General features: G+C 43.0%; 1 protein-coding gene across 2 annotated transcripts in view; it reads left to right on the forward strand.

Annotated features, from left to right (window-relative positions):
* Positions 1 to 20,636, forward strand: part of PRMT8 (protein arginine methyltransferase 8) — a 225,389-nt gene that overhangs the window by 103,807 nt on the left and 100,946 nt on the right. For both annotated transcript variants that reach the window (XM_089679475.1, XM_089679474.1), the window contains exon 2: positions 13,517 to 13,711. In XM_089679475.1, the coding sequence (XP_089535601.1) occupies positions 13,517 to 13,711 (195 nt within the window). The remainder of the gene's footprint in view (positions 1 to 13,516; positions 13,712 to 20,636) is intronic.

The following is a 20,636-nucleotide window of genomic DNA, read 5'->3' on the forward strand; positions in this document are numbered from 1 at the left end:
ACCAGGAGGAAGAATGCCCCTCTTACATTGGTGACCAGTGGGAAGAATGTCCCTCTTACATTGATGACCAGTGGGAAGAATGCCCCTCTTACATTGGTGAACAGTGGGAAGAATGCCCCTCTTACATGAATGACCAGAAGGAAGAATGCCCCTCTTACATTGGTGACCAGGAGGTAGAATTTTCTTCTTACATTGATGACCAGGAGGAAGAATGCCCCTCTTACATTGGTGACCAGGAGGAAGAATGTCCCTCTTACATTGGTGACCAGGAGGAAGAATGCCCTTCTTACATTGTGGCCAGTGGGAAGACTGCCCATCTTACAGATAGCTAAAGAGATAATTGGTTTGATACTGCTGGCTCTGTCAAATGCCATTGATCTTGCAGGCACCATCAGATGGGAGGTCGATCAGCTGCAGTTCAAAGGAGCCCCTAGAAATCTCTAGAGAAGCCCTAGTTGAGAATGGCTGTTGTAGTGCATTCTTATATTTAGTTGAAAACAATTCTCAAAGTCACAGGTTTATTGTCACAGCTTTAGGTTGACTATCTGTGTCAGTAGGGACAATAGTTGACTAACACTTAAGTCCTCAGACAAATGAACAGACCAAACAGCAGACACTAGAAGAGTTAGGAAGCTGATGGCCAGATCAGGTGCAAACAAACTGACCCTAACAGAGTGCTAGTTCCAGACACATAGACAGACTATATACTGTACAAGCTGAGTACAAACTCCAAAAGTCCAAACAATTCAAAAGAGTAGTTCATGGCATAAACAGACAGAAGTTAGACAGACCTAAATCCACAACATGAGCAGACAAACAAACCTGTTGATGTGGCACAGGATGAGTGTCCAGCAGTCTACTTAAGCGTTCCTAATTTAGGCATATGTACAGTATGTGCTGGAGAGACCTGAGCTGCACTGCTGAGTAATAACCAGCAGGCGACGAAGGCTGATGCTGATCACTACTTTTACTTACAGAGGACCTCCAATCTAAACATAAATGGCTTAATATAGTTTTTAATACCAAAGCTGTTTAGATCTAGATATAATCAATCAGTTACGTCACTGAGACTGGAAGGCTTGCTAATCAGCTGATATCTAACGCTTTGCACCCAGGATAATTTGTTGTCAATGCCTACCTTCTATGAAAGTCATTGGGAGCCATGCTGTGTGTTTCTGTGTTTTCCCTCTACCATAAAGCAGTGTTTTTCAACCTTTTTTGTGCAAAGGCACACTTTTTTCATGAAAAAAATCACGAGGCACACCACCATTAGAAAATGTTAAAAAAATTTATTGAAAAACTTTTTGACTTGAGGGCCGCAATGGGTTCATATATTGGACCCGGGGGCCGGACCAAGAGTAGATGAATGATGTGTATGTGTCATCCATAGTAAGTATAGTAATATTCCCCCATAGTAAGCATAGTAATTAATCCCCCATATAGTAATTTATCCCCCATATAGTAATTCATCCCCCATAGTAATTCATCCCCCATAGTAATTAATCCCCCATATAGTAATTCATCCCCCATAGTAATTCATCCCCCATATAGTAATTCATCCCCCATAGTAATTCATCCCCCCTATAGTAATTCATCCCCCATAGTAATTCATCCCCCATATAGTTCCTCTCGCCGTTCCGGTGTAGCATGAAAATCTGTCTCCTATGAGGATCTGTCCCCCTCGACGTATCTGCGCATGTGCCAGTTTCAGGCATTAGCAGCCGATCAGCGATCTCCGGCACATGCGCAGATACGTCGAGGGGGACAGATCATCCTGACAGTATCACGCTCCGCGGGCCGGATTAAAAGGTCCGCCGGGCCGTATACGGCCCGCGGGCCGTAGTTTGCCCATTGCTGTTCTAATGATTGGTCTATTTGTGAGCCGAGGCCACATGTTACGGATGAAATTGCAATTTTTCCCACGGCACACCAGACAATATCTCACGGCACACTAGTGTGCCGCGGCACAGTGGTTGAAAAACGCTGCCATAAAGAATGAAACCTGAAGTACAGTATGAAAAGTCCTGCTGATTCATGGGGACCAGATGTTTTATATACTGTTACTTGTGCAGATGAGTGGCTTCATATGTATGCTTTAGCTTCTTGGTTGTCACTAAGAGAGATCTGTCTTGCTCTTATGGTATCATTAAGTCAAAGGCTGAACCAGCAAGGTATTGCTCTGACACCACTACCTTGCTGGCAGAAACACTAATAGAAATAATAGAATATTACCAGTCAGCAAGGGAAGGGGCAGCACCTCACTGATTTAGAGCCTATTCACCCTTGTGCGACTTGTTACCATTCTTACCTGTGCAACTTCAAGTCTCAGCGACTTCATAGTAGTTCCTGTACTACTTTGGTCTGACTTTCATGCAATTTGAGGGCCATAGACTTCAATGTAAAACATCCAAAGTCGCAAGAAAGTTGCACCTGAATGATATACATGCAACTTGAGTGCGACTTTGAACTGCACATCCTTGGTCAAAGCCAAAGTTGCACTGAAAGTCATACTCATCCAAAGTTGCATCAAAATTGTGTCAAAGTTGCATCAAACTCAGATTAAGTTGCACTGTAAAGTTGCAATGAAAATCGCTCGATTTTGAAGTTACACAAATGTGAATGGAGCCTTAGTCAGCATGGGAGCAAGGCCATGAAAGCAGGTGAATAGTCTCTTTAGCAGTTCTGTTGTGAGTGAGTTGCCGCAAGTGACAGGATCACTAATGTGAGGTGTGGAATGGGGAGAGGCTTGGGGTCTGTAGGCTTGTAATCCACACTCTTTGACTGATGACATTGCTTACAAAATCAACACCTTGCTAAAAAGAATTGTTAATAGCTGGGATTATATCAGGGGCGGACTGACAATTCATGGGGCCCCCGGCAATAGGGGATCATGGGGCCCCTGTGTCCTTGCCCAAACTCAAAAAAAGCCTATGAAAAAGGTACCAGGGGCATCTCATGGGGCCCCCTACTGACCCCGGGCACCCGGGCGGTGCCCGGGTTTCCAAATGGTCAGTCCGCCCCTGGATTATATTATGTGGTCAGTTTTAATAGTGATTATCTGAATAATAACAAATCTGTCGCTTACTCTAGTATTACTAGTATTTTACTAATGTGGTACCTACAAGGAAGCAAAGGAATATTTACCTCTCCTGCTGCCTGCACTGCCCAACACAGTCCTGGAGCCAGGTAATCCACTGCTGAAGTTTTCTTTTCTTGCTTGACCTAGGGCAGGGTGATGGTTACTATAGGTCTTAGGTATTTTTATTTGTCCCTCCTGAACATGAAAATGTAAGAGTATATAGGTATTTACATAAGGTTTTTGGTGTGAGTGCGGTGACTTATAGGGGTTTATTTGCTAAAACTGGAGAGTGCAAAATCAGGCTCACTTCCGGATCGTTCCCGTTCGTATCTGTGTGGCTTGTAGACACTTTTAACTTTCAAAACATCCAATTAGTATACGCTTACTGGGATTTTGTTTTACCAAAGACATGCAGCAGAATACATTTTGGCCTAAATTTATGAAGAATTTAGATTTTCAATTTTTTTACTGAATGTTTTATAGCAGAAAGTTTAAAAAAAATAATTATTTTTTTCAAACTTTTTTTTGTTTATATAATAAAAATTCTAAAAAAACAGTGGTGATCAAATATCACCAAAACAAAGTTCTATTTGTGTGAAAACAAAAATGACATAAAAATCATTCGGGTATAGCGCTGCAAGACAAGCAATTATCAGTTAAAGTAACGCCGTGCCATACAGCAAAAAATGGCCTGGCCATGAAGCTGGGTAAAATCTTGCGGAGCTTAAGTGGCTACAGTTAACATGAACTTCGCTTGTCCAGGCAAAAATGTTAATTCCTGGTTATCTGTGATCTGTGTGTCAGAATTTATATAAAATTTTCTCCCTGCGTCCATGTGACATTGCTCAGGGCTGGTGATTGACTGCCATTATGAAGAGGGGGACTTGCTACAAAGTTTTTCTAATTGCTCCAACAGATAAACGGGTAAGCAAGGGAGTGTGTGTTAGAGAGAGCAGACTAGCAAGCAAACCTGTTACTTTTTCCTAAATAGGCAAGTAGAGTTTAGCTTTAAAGTGACCACAGTCATTAAGGTCAATAAGTGATAAAAAGGCCTATATTTTACAGTGGAACCATAACAGGTGTCCTCAAACTTTCAATGGGAACACCTATTCTGCTATAATCTATGGAGGCATTTCTTTTGCGTGATTTCCTCTCACTTTCAGTTGTGTCTTCTAGACAGGATTTACGGGGAAATCACCCACATTTTTGGTTATATACTTTTGGCTATAGATACACTGTAATAAAAGGGCCCTGCAAGTCCCCAAAATGACTGCATTCAACATGGCATTCTGATATAAAATGCACTACAGGGATGCTGTTTTGTTTTTAGATTAAGGGTCAGCAGTCTTTTCCAAATTAAATTGTATTGTTGATTCAGCCCCACAATCCGTTAAAAAAGCGAATGATTCTTAAAAAAAATTAGAACAAAATTCTACTAATGTATGGCCAAAAGCATTAGACATCCAGCATGCTGGTGGACAATACCACATTTTCTTTATTTGTTTTCAATTTGTGAATTCATAATTGTGCTGCCAATGGCAAGTTAAACTCATTGCCAACCAGCAATAGTACATTTGTTGCTGGAGGGCGGCTCCCCAGGCACGTCACGGAGCTCATGCTCACTGCTTATGTAGCACCCTCCTAGTCAGCAAGGGGGACCTAGACTCTAATTGTTAGCTAGGAGGGCTGAATAGCAGCCTGGGTGTGATAACTAGCAGGGGTCAAATTGTGGTCAGAGCTGAGATGCTCTGTAGACCAGCTCTCTGGAATGCCCCCTGCTCTAGAACTTTGGAGAAAGATCTAGAAGCAGTGGGTGGATCTGAGGAGTGGCTGGTCTGTACTCTTGGAGGGTTCTGGCCAATCCCCAACAGGAGGCTTAGCAAGAGGCCAGGACAGCCTTTACGATTACTGAGCTTGCTCAGCAGGCGGCAGCAGGGAGGAGGAGAGTTGAGAAGGGTGTGAGTCTGGAAGACAGTAGGCTGTGAGAGGGCCCAGATGAAGAGGGGCTCACCTACAGGCAGAGGACCTTGGAAGGAGGAAAGCTCAGGTCTTCACCGACCCCCTGAGAAAGGACCACCTGTGAGGCAGGGAAGGAACAGCTCAGCTAAAAGGCCGGGTAGCAGCCACCGACCCACCAGCAGCACAGGGGATAGACTGAGTGAATAGACCTGCACCCCCTGGGCCAAATAGGAGAAGGAGGCACTCTAGTGGGCAACTGGATTAGCCTGCCACCCAGGACTGTTTTACCATTTACATGGCAGACACTGGATCCCCTGCTCAGGGATTCACCCAGAACAGCTCGATATGTATCTAGGGTCTGGGGTGCTACTACAGGAGATGCTGGCTAGCTCTCCAAAAGAGAATGTTTTACTGTAACCACTTGTAAACAGTTCCGGGAAGTTGTCCTCAGGTTCTCAGTTTCCCTTACCCTATCCAAGTTACAATCCCCTAATAAAATTACACAAACAAAGCTCAAGGACTAGTCACTCCTGGATGCAAGTCTGTGAGTGAAAATGTGTGTTGCCTGGCTGTGCAGGACTATAGGGGGACCCAAAACTGCAGGAACTCCCAAGGGGGTAGTGCTACACGTGCCTTCCCTGTGGTGCTCAGTATTAGGCAGCTGTGAGCTGTCCAGATACCATTTGATTGCTGTGCAGTCACATAGTAAACAATAGTTATGAAAGGAATCCATTCCTGACATAATTGTTTACTACTGTGTGTGATCTGTGTTGGTCACCAGTGATCACATGGTACCTGGGCCAATCACAGCACCCTGCACCATGTGATAACTATGGGCCTATCACAGCATTACAAGAGTAAACAATGAGTCATGCTTGAAAGGAACTCAGTTAAAACAATTGCTGTTACAGTGATCATCATTGTAACAAGCAATCCAAGTATAAAAAAAAAATTCCTGATCACCCCCACAGAGTAGTACAGTAGAAAATTGTGACAAAAAAATTACAACTGCAAAAAATTTGCCATGCCTCTTATTTAAAAAAAAAAGGGTCATTGGGGGGTATTTGTACCGTCCTGGCATTTTGCAGCCTCAAGAAATGAGATAGGCAGTCAGCATATTATGACTGATCAATTTTCAAATATATATATATATATATATATATATATATATATACATACACATATATATATATACATATACATATTCACACACACCATAGTTCATACCTTTCACACAGACTAATTAATATACACTGATTTGGGTTATTTTTACAAAAGAAATGTAGCAGACTACATTTCTGCCTAAATTTATTGAGAAAGATTATTTGTATTTGCTTGCAAAATTATATAACATAAACTAAGTAAAACGTTTTAATTTTAATTTTTCATAAAATAAAAAAAACAATGATGATTAAATACCACCAAAAAAATTTCGATTTGTGAAAAAAATGATCTAAATTTAATTTGGGTGCAGTGTTGCATGACAGAGCAATTGCCAGTTACAGTAGCACAGTGCTGAATAGCAAAAAAAACCTTCTGGAGGTCAAGTGGTTCATTTATTTATTACAGGTGTGTATATAGCATTGTCATTTTACACAGTGCTTTACATATATATATATATATATATATAGTACATACACTTCAGTCCCTGCCCTCAATGAGCTTACAGTCTAAGGTCCCTAACTCACATTCATGCATTACATGTATTAGATCCAATTTAGACAGGATCCATACCATGCTGGTAGTAAAGTCTTTGGAGCGTGGGAGGAAACCCAAGCAGGCACAGGGAGAACATGCAAACTCCAGGCAGGTAGTGTCGTGGTCGGGATTTGATCCGAAGCTCCTAGTGCTGCTAGGCAGAAGTGCTAACCTCCTCACCACTGTGCTGCACTTTAATAATAACTGAATAATACTTTTGATATTAATTAACTGTTGCCAGTAGCAGTGCAACTGAATGCAAAAACTGATAAAATGGTCCACACACAAAATATGTTCAGCCCAGGGGCGGACTGACCATTTGGAAACTCGGGCACTGCCCGAGGGCCCAGGGTCAGTAGGGGGCCCCATGAGATGCCCCTGGTACCTTTTTTTAGGCTTTTTTGAGTTTGGGCAAGGATACAGGGGCCCCATGATCCCCTATTGCCCGGGGGCCCCATGAGTTGTCAGTCCGACCCTGGTTCAGCCCCAATACATGCACTTCACACCTCCTATCAGCCCCATTGTATAAACTTCAGACTTCAGATCAGTCTTAAACCCTGTACATTTAGGAACATAGGGTACCACTGTAGGCCTTTGGGCGGGCTTCTTCCATACATTTGCTGGTGGGTTTTCAAAGATGTCAGGGGGAAGGGGCTGGACTACGCTTTGTAATGAACTGTCAATTAAGACAATAGTTGTGGGTGTTGGAGAAAATGGCATTGTGTGCTTCGGGAATCTGTTCTAGATCTTTTTGTTCCTTTTTATTGACCCCTCTTGACAAAATTTGGATCCTGAAGAGGCTGTATTTTTCCACTGCTTGTTGTCAGATTTTACACCGGGATTTCTTGAGGTTTTTGTATTGTGCTTCACTAAATGCTATTATACAATTCCCATTGAGGATTCTATTTTTAGCGCTCTCTTCTTTGTCTTTATTCTCTTTGATCTCATTCTCTTTCCCTTGTCAACTTGTCATTGCAATTATTTTGCTGTTAAAAAAAGCGCTCAGTGTATTTAAGTGGAAAAAAAAACGTTTTTAAAGAGAAATTGGACAAAAGGCCCAACAATGAATGAAGTGTAACTATTTTGAAGTATAACTATTTCTTAATGGGACATGAAATGCATCATGTATCTTAGATAGTCAGTAATGGTGCCCATAAATATAACAACCCATTTTCCAAAATTTGTGATAGAATTCTGGCAAGCATCAAGCATGCTACCAAAATGGGGACCCAAATTGATCTGCTTTGGAGCATAATACTTGATGTGATGGTGTGCTCAGCTTCTGTGTGTCTATTTGTGCAAAGCACATTTGCTTTTTCTAATAAAGCCTTTCTTTGATAAAGCTCCATGGTCCCATACAGGGGTGGACTGACAACTCATGGGGCCCCCAGGCATTAGGAGATTGTGGGGCCCCTGTGTCCTCGCCCACACTCAAACCATACCCAAAAAAGCCTGTGAAAGATATTAGGGGCATCTCATGGGGCCCCCTACTGACCCCGGGCCTTCGGGCAGTGCCTGAGTTCCCAAATGGTCAGTCCGCCCCTGGTCCCATATGAAAATATCTTTTAGGGGAATTCTTTTCCCTATGCATATGTATATAGATTATTAGTTTTGGTGACCACACCCATCTATTTTTTGCTATTCATTGGGTGAGTCAGCAATCATATGGTAGCCAATATTCATACAGGGTTATTCTAATTTTAATTCCCTTTATATCGGCTGTTTTGGCCCTTGGCATACCTTTTTTAGCCTTTGTACTGGTCCGTGTTCATGACTTACCTGCCAACTGCCTGCGGTTGATGGGTAGATCATGATCTGCTTGCCGACCCTCCAAATCAGACCCTATGACAAGTTTTTATTGATGTCTGTGTCCACTTTGTGGAGGTTCACTTCTTTATTTGTATTGGTTATCATTGCCACATAGAAAGAACGTGAGGGGAAATCCAGAATTTTAAAAGTGTCCCTAGAACAAAAAGTAAGGGGAAATCTTCCAATGTTGACATGTGTTCATGGGACAAACAGGTGGGGAATTCCCCTCATTTTGGGAGATTTTTACCTCCCTTTGGCTGTTTGTGTGAACTAACCCTAATATTACCTACTTTTGCTTTAAATAGACCCTGTAACTTTGTTTAACCTCTCTGGAGGTATTCCCGAGTGTAGCTCGGGGTAAAGTTTCAGCACCACAAGCGGTGACCCCAAGCTACACTCGGGAATACCCTGCAGTGTTGCTCCGGGATCTCTTCTTCACTTACCTTGTCCTTTGCTCCTGCGATGTCCCCCTGCAGTGTCCCCGGCAATGTCCTCCAGCCGATGCCGGCATCTGTCTTCCGGGTTCCGTTCCCTGAGATGTTGGGACGTACGGGGACGGAACTGGAGGGAAATATAGAAATGTCAAAAAGTGACATTCACTAAATACACTAAAATCACATAGTAAAACATTACTGTATCAAACCATTTCACATACATTTTGTCCCGAGTGCTTTGTCCTGTGCCCTGCCTGCATTTTTACTGTTCTTTCTGCCTGGAAACCGAGAAACGTCCATGGCGTCCAAAAAGCGTCCCTTTAGGTCAAAAGTGGTTTTAGACCAGCTAGAGAACAGTGATAGTAAATTAGAGCCACTTGCAGAATTGAGTGATAATGATTTTTGGGGAAATTCGTCATCAGACACTGAAAACGATTTTGCAACTTTGCTCAGTGATGTGCGAACTTGCCGCTATATTTAAAATTTCAGTGTTTTTGGTTTGATTGTATTATTGAATTAAATGTATTATTATTATATTATTATTATTTATGATTATTTATTAAATTATAATTTATGATTTCGTGTTTCAAATTTTAACATACCCGGGATGTTTACTAGACTCTTGTTTGGACAGATTTCAGTGAGTTATTCCTAAAAATTACAGGCCTACAATAAAAAAAACTACATATTTCCTTGCAAAAAAATGTACCGCTCTGAGCACAGAAATACTGACATAATCAGACTACTAGGAAGGTTAATCAGGGCAAAGTGACAGAGTAATTTTGAGGCCCACTCCCTGACCCACTTCTATTCATCTTCATTGTGCTCCTTCCTTCATCGGAGTCACTGCCACTGCAAAATAGTAGATGTCAGAGCTGACAGAGAGCAGTGGCATCACTCTTTTCATTTTGTGACAGTGTTTGGGCCTAGCGATTGGTTGTACAGCTGAAGAGGCCTAAACTACACAGGGGATTCTCAATGGCATTTTCTAGGGTGGTTTTCCTGATGGTGACAACAATGGACCATGCCTGTGTAATGCATACTTACCAACTGCCGCAGATTTGTTGGGACAGTCGTGTTTATTGGCCCATTGTCTTGCAACATTTTTGTCCCGGGCTGGGTCCTGATTTCCAGCAGTGTGTATACACATTTGCTTGATGTCTCCCCTGGTCTCCATGTCGACCCGACACTGAGTCTGTGGCATTGGTAGGGGATTGCTTCTGAGTAGGATACAGCTGAAGGGTCTAGCCCCGCACCCTCCACAGCAGAGCAGCGTGCTTTATTTTGTTTGTATTGCATGGTGCGGTCTACACTATAGGATGGCGGTCTGGAGGTGGAAAGAAGAAATGGGCACTGTGAGCTGGGGAGGGGTGTACAGTATTGACAAAGCGTAACTGGGGGGGTGTACAGTATTGACAAAGCGTAACTGGGGGGGTGTACAATATTGACAAAGCGTAACTGGGGGGGTGTACAGTATTGACAAAGTGTAACTGTTGTGTTAGGGGTTACTGAGTTGTGGGGGGTACAGAGGTATGCAGGGGGAACATTGGTGGCAGAGGTTGGGGTGGGGGAAGTGCACTGGTGGCAGGGGACACAGGGGTGGCATAGGAGTGCAGAGAATTGCAGTTGTGGAAGAGATACTGTATGCAAGGGAGGGGTACAGTGTGTATAGGTGTTTGTGAGGGGAACAGAGGCAGCAGTGGTGTGTTACAGGGTATATAGAGTTTTGCAGGAGGGAAAGGGGGTATTGATAACTAATGTTTATAGTGGGAGTGCAGTTGTAACAGAGGTATGTGGCGGGGGGGAGGGTGCAGAGGTATGTAAGGGGGTACAGTGGTGACAAAGTTGTGCAAAGGGGCATGAGGATACCAGAGGTTAGAATACAGTTGTAGTACAGTTTTGCTCAAGGGGTGTAGAGGTGTTTGAGGTTTCTACAGTTGTGGCAAAGGTGTGCTGAGGGGGGGTGGGGGGCTTGTGAAAGGTATATGAGAAGGTATAATAATACAGAGATGTTTGGTGTGGGTGAAAAAGTGGTGGCAGAGGTGTGCAGGGAGTTCAGTGGTGGCAGAGGTGTATGAAGGGGTACAGTGGTGGCAGAGGTGTGTGAAGGGATACAGTGGTGGCAGAGGTGTGTGAAGGGGTACAGTGGTGGCAGAGGTGTGTGAAGTGGTACAGTGGTGGCAGAGGTGTGTGAAGGGGTACAGTGGTGGCAGAGGTGTGCAGGGAGTTCAGTGGTGGCAGAGGTGTGTGAAGGGGTACAGTGGTGGCAGAGGTGTGTGTGAAGGGGTACAGTGGTGGCAGAGGTGTGTGAAGGGAGTTCAGTGGTTGCAGAGGTGTGTGAAGGGGTACAGTGGTGGCAGAGGTGTGTGTGAAGGGGTACAGTGGTGGCAGAGGTGTGTGAAGGGAGTTCAGTGGTGGCAGAGGTGTGTGAAGGGGTACAGTGGTGGCAGAGGTGTGTGTGAAGGGGTACAGTGGTGGCAGAGGTGTGTGAAGGGGTACAGTGGTGGCAGAGGTGTGTGAAGGGGTACAGTGGTGGCAGAGGTGTGCAGGGAGTTCAGTGGTGGCAGAGGTGTGTGAAGGGGTACAGTGGTGGCAGAGGTGTGTGAAGGGGTACAGTGGTGGCAGAGGTGTGTGAAGGGATACAGTGGTGGCAGAGGTGTGTGTGAAGGGGTACAGTGGTGGCAGAGGTGTGTGAAGGGGTACAGTGGTGGCAGAGGTGTGTGAAGGGGTACAGTGGTGGCAGAGGTGTGCAGGGAGTTCAGTGGTGGCAGAGGTGTGTGAAGGGGTACAGTGGTGGCAGAGGTGTGTGAAGGGGTACAGTGGTGGCAGAGGTGTGTGAAGGGATACAGTGGTGGCAGAGGTGTGCAGGTAGTTCAGTGGTGGCAGAGGTGTGTGAAGGGGTACAGTGGTGGCAGAGGTGTGGGTGTGTATAAAGTACAGTGGTGAAAAAGTGTGCAGGGGGAAGGGGGTACATTGGTGGTAAAGGTATGAAAAAGGTGTACAATGCTGGCAGAGGTGAGCAAAGGGTACATTTGTGGCAGAGGTGTGCAGAGAGTGCAGTGGTGGAGGAGGTGTGCAAAGGGGTGCATTGATGGTAGAGGTGTGCAGGGGGAAACGGGAGGGTACAATGATGGCAGAGGTGTGCATGTGGTATACAGTGGTGGCAGAGAGTGTGTGTGTGTGTGTGTGTGTTGGGGGGGGGGCTGCGGTAGTGTCAGAGTGTGCTGTTGAGTGCAGTGGTGGAAGAGGTGTGCAAAGGGATACACTGGTGGCAGAGGTGTGCATGAAGGGTACAGTGGTAAAAAAGGTGTTTGGAGATGCTGGTGGTGTAATGGTGGAAATAGGGTGCAACAGGTGAACAGTGATGGAAGAGGGGTGGGGGAGACTACTGACTTCTGTACTTTGTATGCTGGGAGTTCAGTAATCAGAAGTGTGCAATGTGCAGCACAGCATACAGAGTGCAGTCACTGACTCCAGTGGCAGAACTCCCAGGGTAGCAAAGGTCGCACTTGCCCTAAAATAGCAGGAAGGGGACCATCTGCAGAACATATGAAAGGGTCTCGCTGCAGGACCGTAATAAATGTCCCACAATGGGAGTAAAGTGCCCCGAGATCAGAGGAAAGGGCCCTGGCCGGGGGCCAGTTATGGTTTCTTGCACCTGAGCCCTGAAGGTTCTAGTTACGCCTCTGTGTGAAAGGATCTATCCACTCACACACCAGCAAATACAAGCAGAACTGCTGTACAGTAGCAAGTAACTACAGTACATTGACACCAATGTAATAGGGGACATTTTAACCATTTATAATGCAGGTCCTTCTGTCGGTAAACACCAAGATAAAAAAGAGCCCATTTAGGCACTGAACACCAATGAACAGTATTCTCTTCCTCTAAAAGTCATTGTATATGATCATTTACACCACTGAAAACCATTGAAAAGAAGCCGTTCCACTAAGAGAATTTAAAAAGGATGAAATTCCACTTACAGCTAATGAAAAGTGGCCTGTTCTATTACAGGGATTTATAATTTCACTGAATGCTAAGGTAAAAGGGGCTACTACACTAATCTCTAATGTAAAGGGAGAAATTCAACTGAAAGACAATGCAAAGGGGGCAGTTTTACTGAGATCCAACATAAAGGTGGGTCATTTAATTAGGCATTACTGTAAAGGGTAAATTTCACTGAAAGTCAATATAGAGGGTACATTCTGAATGTTTGCAGTATGGGCTGCTGGCCACCAATTTGGCAAAACTGTGAGTATTGTGCAAATCGGTCATTGGGGGGATTGGGGGTCTCCATTAACATTCTTCCATGGGGCTCTATGATGTGTGCATTTCAAATTTTACATGCGATTTTAGTGATTAAGTATAGACCTATCTTAAAATAAATTTCTCTGAATTCAGCAAGATCTGACAGGTTTAGCTACTCTTGATCTCATTACCACAGTATGTCAGCCCTGTACCATTGGTGACTACAAACCTTACTGGCGATGGAGTCATTCTCAAATTTCAACACGTTTTTATGACTTTTTTCTTGTAGGTTTGCGGCGGTCCTTCGCAGCCTGTTCAGCCAGTGGTAATCCCGAAACCTATACAATCAACTCAGAATGTCATACACACCCCTATTCAACCAAGCTGTCCGGGGAGAGGCAAAATGGCCAAACTGTTAAATCCAGAGGAGATGACCTCAAGAGATTATTACTTTGATTCCTATGCACACTTCGGAATCCATGAGGTAAGCAGACATGTAGTGGGGCGGTGTACTTAGCATTAGTGCAAATCTTCACCCTGGATGGTATTACTTGGTAAAGTTGAAGATTTTTGCGCATCTTCATCCTAAAATATCAGGCCACTCAAAACTGATGTTTTGGGTCTTAGTGGATGCTGGAGATTTAAACCCCCTGACACTTTCTTCTATATTTCAGGGACTCTGTTAGGGGGATCTCTGTGCTGCGTTCTCTGGTCTGCACACTGCTGTGGCCATTATGTTAGTTGTATTATTTAATGATGTATATTACAGAGAATGTGACACTAGTAGCTGCAACACACAAAGCTTGGTGGGAACACACAAAACTCCCAAGTAAACAGTGGTTCATATGACCCCTAGCTCATTCACTAGTGAGTGCACAAAAAGTGTGTGCTCTAAAGCTAGGTTCACATCTGTGCAGGTGGTGCCGCTGCAGATCCGCACGAAAATCCGTGCAGCCGCACCACCCGCACAGAGAATTGCAGACCCGCGGGTGGATGCCATGAGTTCTAATGGCACGCTGCCCGCATTGGAAAACCCAACCATTCTGGGAACCGAGGTTCCCGTGTGGGCTGCGTTTTCAGAAGAAGTGCAGGGACTTCTTCCCTGCATGTCACGGTCATGGGAGTCCATTCAAATGAATGGAATCAAAACGCAGCCCGCACGGCCACATATATGTGAACCGGGGCTAAGAGTCAGTGGGAATCCAGATTTTTAAACATACTGAGTGAGATTTACTAAAACTGGAGCCCAGAGAATCTGGTGCAGCTGTCCATAGTAACCAATCAGCTTCTAAATCCAGCTTGTTCAGTGAAGCTTTGACAATAACACCTAGCAGCTTATTGGTCACTATGAACAGCTGCGCCAGATTCTCTGTGCTCCAGTTTTAGTAGATCTGCCCCACAGTATCTAATCCCAAGAACAAAATGTATTGTATTGCAGCTTACCAGTCCTTATATGTGGTGGCTGCATTTCGTTTTTTTTTTTTTTCCCTTTATTATCACCCGGTGATCATACTAGTAGCAACGCTGTCTGTGGGTGACAACACCCACTCATCATACTGTATCTATGAGAAAACAGTGTTGTCACCCTAGGATAGGAAGTATGTTAGGGCCACAGAACAATACCCCTTTAAAAAAAATCTTAACCTTTTCCTTTTTTTTAAGAAAGTAACACCATTTTTTTTACAAATTTGTAAATTTTTTTAGTTTAGAATAATAAATCTGAACAGGGTATTTATTAAACCATTAGAACAAATAAAAACCTTACATATTCTTAAAGCTGAATACTAAGTAGATATACAAATTAAAGTGCAACTAAAGGCTCCTAAACAATTGTCTAAACAAGTACCACATCTAGTTACTATGTGATGCACAAGCCTTATAATATAAACATTTTTTTTTAACCTTCCCTAACTGCGCCTAATCCTCCTTCATTTGTGTCTCATATGTTCCCCCTCCCAGACACTGTAGCTCACAGTGGGAGGTTTTTTAGAACAGAGGCAGTGCTGTCAATCCATAAAGCAATGAGCAGGGCTAGGTGTGTCCAGGTGCTGACTGACAAGCTACAGCAAGGGTGCTCAACATGTGGCCCCCGGAGCCCTCTGATGTGGCTCTTAACCTCAAACCAGAGAAGTGTATGCCCAGACCTTTCATTGCAATCTGGGCTTGTGGACTTGCCATCCCAAAGCATAAGAAGACATTGTGCTGGCACTGGCAGTGGAGGAAGCAGGTGGCTGCGGAGGAAGAAGGAGTTGCATAAGCTGATGCTTCCTCTACAGCACCAGCTCCTGTCCAAGGTGGAATGATACCAAGTGCACTTTGCCTGGAGACAAAGATCAATGCCAGCAGAAGTTGGATGAATAAAATAAGGTCAGTGTATTAAACATCACATGCACCGTGCTTTTGCTATGGGCATATTAACACTTAAGGTTAACAACTGTTAGGCTGCTATCACACTGATCCACGGGTGTAGCACACCTGCAGTTTTCCTCCAGGTTAGCTGCACTGAGCCATAGACTTCTATTATATCCTGCACATTTAGTGCCCTCTCTGAAAGAATACTACAACCACAAGATATAATAGAAGTCAATGCAAAGCACAGATAACCTGCAGGTGTGCTTTCAGTGTGAAAGCTGCCTTATAGGGGGCTCAGGACAGTAAGGGCTCACTTACTTTTGTAGTTTGGGGGCAGTAAAACCCCACAGTGGAAAAAGAAACAAAACCTCCTGCGTTCAGAGACCCAGATCAGAATTCAGCGGGTTGAACCATATATGAAAGTTCATCCAGTGGCCGATCATAGGTTGTGCAGCTCAAACACAAGGCTGGAGAAGTCCAATAACAGCTGTAACGAAGAACAAAAACAAAAGCACACCAACCTTGCACATTACCTCAGTAAGTACAGGGCAGGGGCGGACTGACAACTCATGGGGCCCCCGGGCAATAGGGGATCATGGGGCCCCTGTGTCCTTGCCCAAACTCAAAAAAGCCTATGAAAAAGGTACCAGGGGCATCTCATGGGGCCCCCTACTGACCCCGGGCCCTTGGGCAGTGCCGAGTTTCCAAATGGTCAGTCCGCCCCTGGTACAGGGTGAATTTATTGAATTGAGATATATACTCACAAAAGTAGCAATAATAAAAACATATGAAATCCAACATCAACACACTGGGATAGTAGACATGTGTGGGTTCCATTGAGAGAGAAGACTCTCAGGATGAATCTGACGTGTTTCGAAGGGTGATCCCTTCTTCCTCAGAGCTAGCTAGCAGCTTCATCCTGAGTCTTCCCTCTTGATGGGACCTGCACATGTCTGCTATACTCAAGTAAAACCCCACAGTTGAGACGTGTTTTTACACAAACCCCAAACCACTGGTGTAGCATCAGCGGTCACAATGGCGACTCTACTCCATGCTCCAAGCAGCTCATGTGGCCTTCCTGTCACATTCTGTTTTACACATGGACAGGAGGAGCGATGAGGCCGGCATATACAGGAACCGATCCTCTCCATCTTCCTCTTGCAACTGCTGAAATCCACCTTCTCCTCCTCTCCCTCCTGCTAGCATTCAGTGACTGCAGGAGGAAAATGTTCATTATGCTATTCAAATTTAAAAAATGTGAAATTCTGAACCATTTTATTTCATTGTGACTCGCGGCCAGTTACCAAATCATGTTAGTGGCCCTCGTTGTTCAAAAGGTTGAGCACCCTGAGCTATAGGCTTGAAAATCAGCCATAACAATGCTAATAGCCATGCCCTCTGTGTTTTTTTTGTCATTCCCCTACAAGCAAGCACAGCGTGCATGAAAGTTGCAACCCTGCTCTGCATTCAGAAGTAGTGCTGTATTATTGCCACACCATCACAGGAAGCCACATTACATGGACTCTACTGGCAGGATCAATAGGTATTTGTGGGACTTAGAAAAAAGATTATAAGAAAACTGTACATGCAGTTGCATCCATTGTTAAGTGCTGCAGCAAATCTTTTTTTTTGGGAGGACATAGTTCTACTTTAATGCAGCTATGTAATCATATATACACCAATAAATTCATATTTTAAATGCAAAGCATGTAAGTACCTGAATTTAACATAGAATTGGTATCTTGCAGTCTCTGTATAGCAGAATGAGCCAATCAGTTCATTTGCTGACAAGAAGCATGCTGATAGGAGGAGAAAGTAGAATGACAGAGAGATAAGCTCATTACTGTGCTGCTTCCCCTATCACTTTCCAGACACGGGCTGAAGCGGGTCCAGGATGACTTGGGCTCAGAGGAAGTGGGTTAAATGATGCTGGCCTGGCCATCAGACTTAGGACATTTAGCAATAGAAATAAAGTTCTGCAGAGGAAATCTCTGGATTGAAGTTGAATATTGCAGCAAAATTATCATTAAATATTTAATTTAGTGGGTTATTCATATTTATCTTATTTTTCACTGAAGTTGGGCATTAAAATAAATCTGTCACTAAATTACAGATTAAAAGTAAATGGCCCCCTGAAAAGAAAACAAATAATATTCACCTCTCTCTCCAGTAATGAAGAAACGCAGAATCTGACACATTTCAAGGAGTGTTGATTTCCCAGATCTGTACCATGTACTGTAGTTCCTCCTGCTGGCCCATGGATCCCATGTATCCTGCTGTGATGTATGGATCAGCAGGAGGAACCACAGCATGCAGGTTTGGCATTTTTATCACAGTGAAGTCAGAACTCTAGTAACACAGAAAATACTGAAACCAGAGACAGCCAGGCAATCAGCTTTTTCAGAAATACTCAGTAATGGCAGCCTCAATACCTCTTTCATGACAGGCTTCTGTTGTGATATTTCGTCTTTAATTTTCCTTCCAAAAACAAATTTTCAGGCGCTTTATCTTATAAAGAAGTTGTGTGCAGATTGATGCAGTGCAAATACACAAATGTACCTTCATTATCTAAACAAATGTGTCGTAATATAGAAAAAGCAGGAGCAAATTAGATCTATTCTGCAACAAATGTGACAGGCGAGAGCGAGAGACATTGTGTACTAAATGAAGCATTACATTTGATGTGATCTGTTTTCTCCTAGTTTTACAAATATATTCCATGGAGAACAGCAGAAAGTCACTGTTGATAATATCTGTACAATTAATAGATTATTCTGAACAGGTGTCTTATAATTTAGCAGCTATGTGACTGCAAAACACAGATTATTCATAAAAGCAAAACAAACATAAATGAAAGCACATAGGAGGGTAGGAAGAAAAGATAAACTTCATTCGATTCAAGAAATTAAATCTAATTTTGTTCTAAATGTCAGTAGACAAAACAATAGACAGCTAAAATATATGTTCTCTTTTCCATTTGTTTCTACCCCACCAAGCATAACTTGCATTTAAAGAAGAACTTTGGAAAATAAATGTTATTTTTTACATTTTCTACTGGGTTACAATTAGTTAAAACTAAAGCTGGCAAAAGACATTTTGAAATTCATCCAGTTCAGCAGGTACCAGGTAAATTTCGTTCTATCTATCCATTGACTTCAGTACAACCAACTTTTTTTTCCATGCAATTACTGCCGACAGCTATAGCCAACAGTAGTAATCATTGTATTCTGATGGTTGGGAAATCTCCTGTTGTCAGAATACAATAGTGCAGCAAGAAAGATTCCCTCATCAACACTGAATGTGTTCATGGGGAAATCGAGCACTTTTCTTTCCTATGGTTGAAGGGAAGAGAATTGCATAATCTATGGCCAGCCTAAGGAGCTATATGCCACCTCCTGGATCTATAACCTTTTACAATTTAAAATGTATTGAACACAAAAAGTATAACTATCAATCTACTCTCTGCAGAGGCACTGAAATCACTACTTTTTCCTTTACTTTCTATGGAGAGCAGAATCTTGACAGTCTGCCTGCTTTCCGGTGTAACTAAACACAATGTACTGTAAGCTGTTGGAAACAGAATGAAACCAAACTTTGGAGTCTTGGTAGTGATCTTTGAAGAGCTTTGAGGATGAATTGCTTCACAGCACAGCTAGAGAGGTAAAAGAGGGTTTTGTTTTAACCATTTCAGCTCTCACACCTGTACACCCCTGTGGACCAGAGCAATATTTCTGCAATGGCCTACTGTATTAATTTGGAGATATATATATATTATGTTATGATTTTGTGTTACAAATTTTTTTATGCAATCCATAAATCCATGGACCACAAATTGCACTTTTTTCTATTTTAACCACTGTTAGTTTATAAATTAGTGCTATAGTAGAGAAAAGTATAAACTTTATTGTACCATTTGTCCCTTTTAAAATGAAAATTATGATTCTGGTACAAAGCGTTGCAAATATATTTACAAAATTACAAATAGAATTTTGTGCTTTTAGTGTTTTGACAGAAACAAAAAATTACCAACCAAAACTAATGCAAATAAAAAAGTTTTAATATTAATGGTTAAAAAAGAGATTTTAAAAAATCCATAGGAGAATAAGTTAAAGGGAGAAGAGGAAGAAGTAGTTAATTAGGGCTGATAAGGGTAAAGTAAGGGTTTAAATAAGATGAATCTTTGGTCTGCAGATGAGGGAAATAGAGTAGATACAAAAGAAACAAAGTTACTTTATGTCTCTGCTGAAATCTGAGCAGTGATTATAAACATGTCACACCATGTCAGACATCCATTTTTTGACAGCAGCAGCTATCACAGCTAGTGCATTTACACAGTAACTTACTGTTGTCATTTTGAAAGTCAGGAACTGTCTGCAAATACTAGGGGGGATTGACAGCAGGGCAGAAGGACAGAGTATATTTTATATGCTATGTACCTTGATTACGTTTTTTTGGGGGGGCGGGTGTAGTATGTCCACTGTCCACAACTGGTCATAGAGGATCTCTATTTTGGAAACTGTGCACAAAAAACAGCAGGCAGAGGGCAAATGACTAATCCCCACTATTGCCTGTGATCCCCCTGCAGCTGATCCTATCATGCCTTGCTAAGCACCATCTTTCTGTGTGGAATATGGACATCTTCGTAGAGGCAATACTTTCTTATGTGAGAGTCTCTAACAAGGAGAACATTGAGACTAATAATCAGAGGCAACAGAGCCTTGGATCACACACTGTAATAATAAATAAAGGATATCACTTAACAGTTATCCAAAGGCAAATCTTTATTTATTCATTTCAAAGAGGAACCTGATTTTTTTATTTTGATCTTTGCGGAGCTTTTTCTTGTCTGATAGACATTTCAAGAAAGTGGGAGGAAATCTTTCCAAAGTCAGTGAAGTCTTCTCTTGGACGGTTGTCACTACAACAGATGTCCCCACTAGAAGACTTCCCCTCTATCCCCTCTATTGCTGTTTCCTGAATAACACATTTTTTTTATATTTACCTCTCTCAGTCCTTTTGACAACTGTCACCAGGACAGACAGAGTGTAAATATTCCC

This window comes from Staurois parvus, unplaced genomic scaffold (genome assembly GCF_062004578.1).
Source record: "Staurois parvus isolate SC_StPar_1 unplaced genomic scaffold, SC_StPar_1.0 ptg000225l, whole genome shotgun sequence".
NCBI classification, from domain to species: domain Eukaryota; kingdom Metazoa; phylum Chordata; class Amphibia; order Anura; family Ranidae; genus Staurois; species Staurois parvus.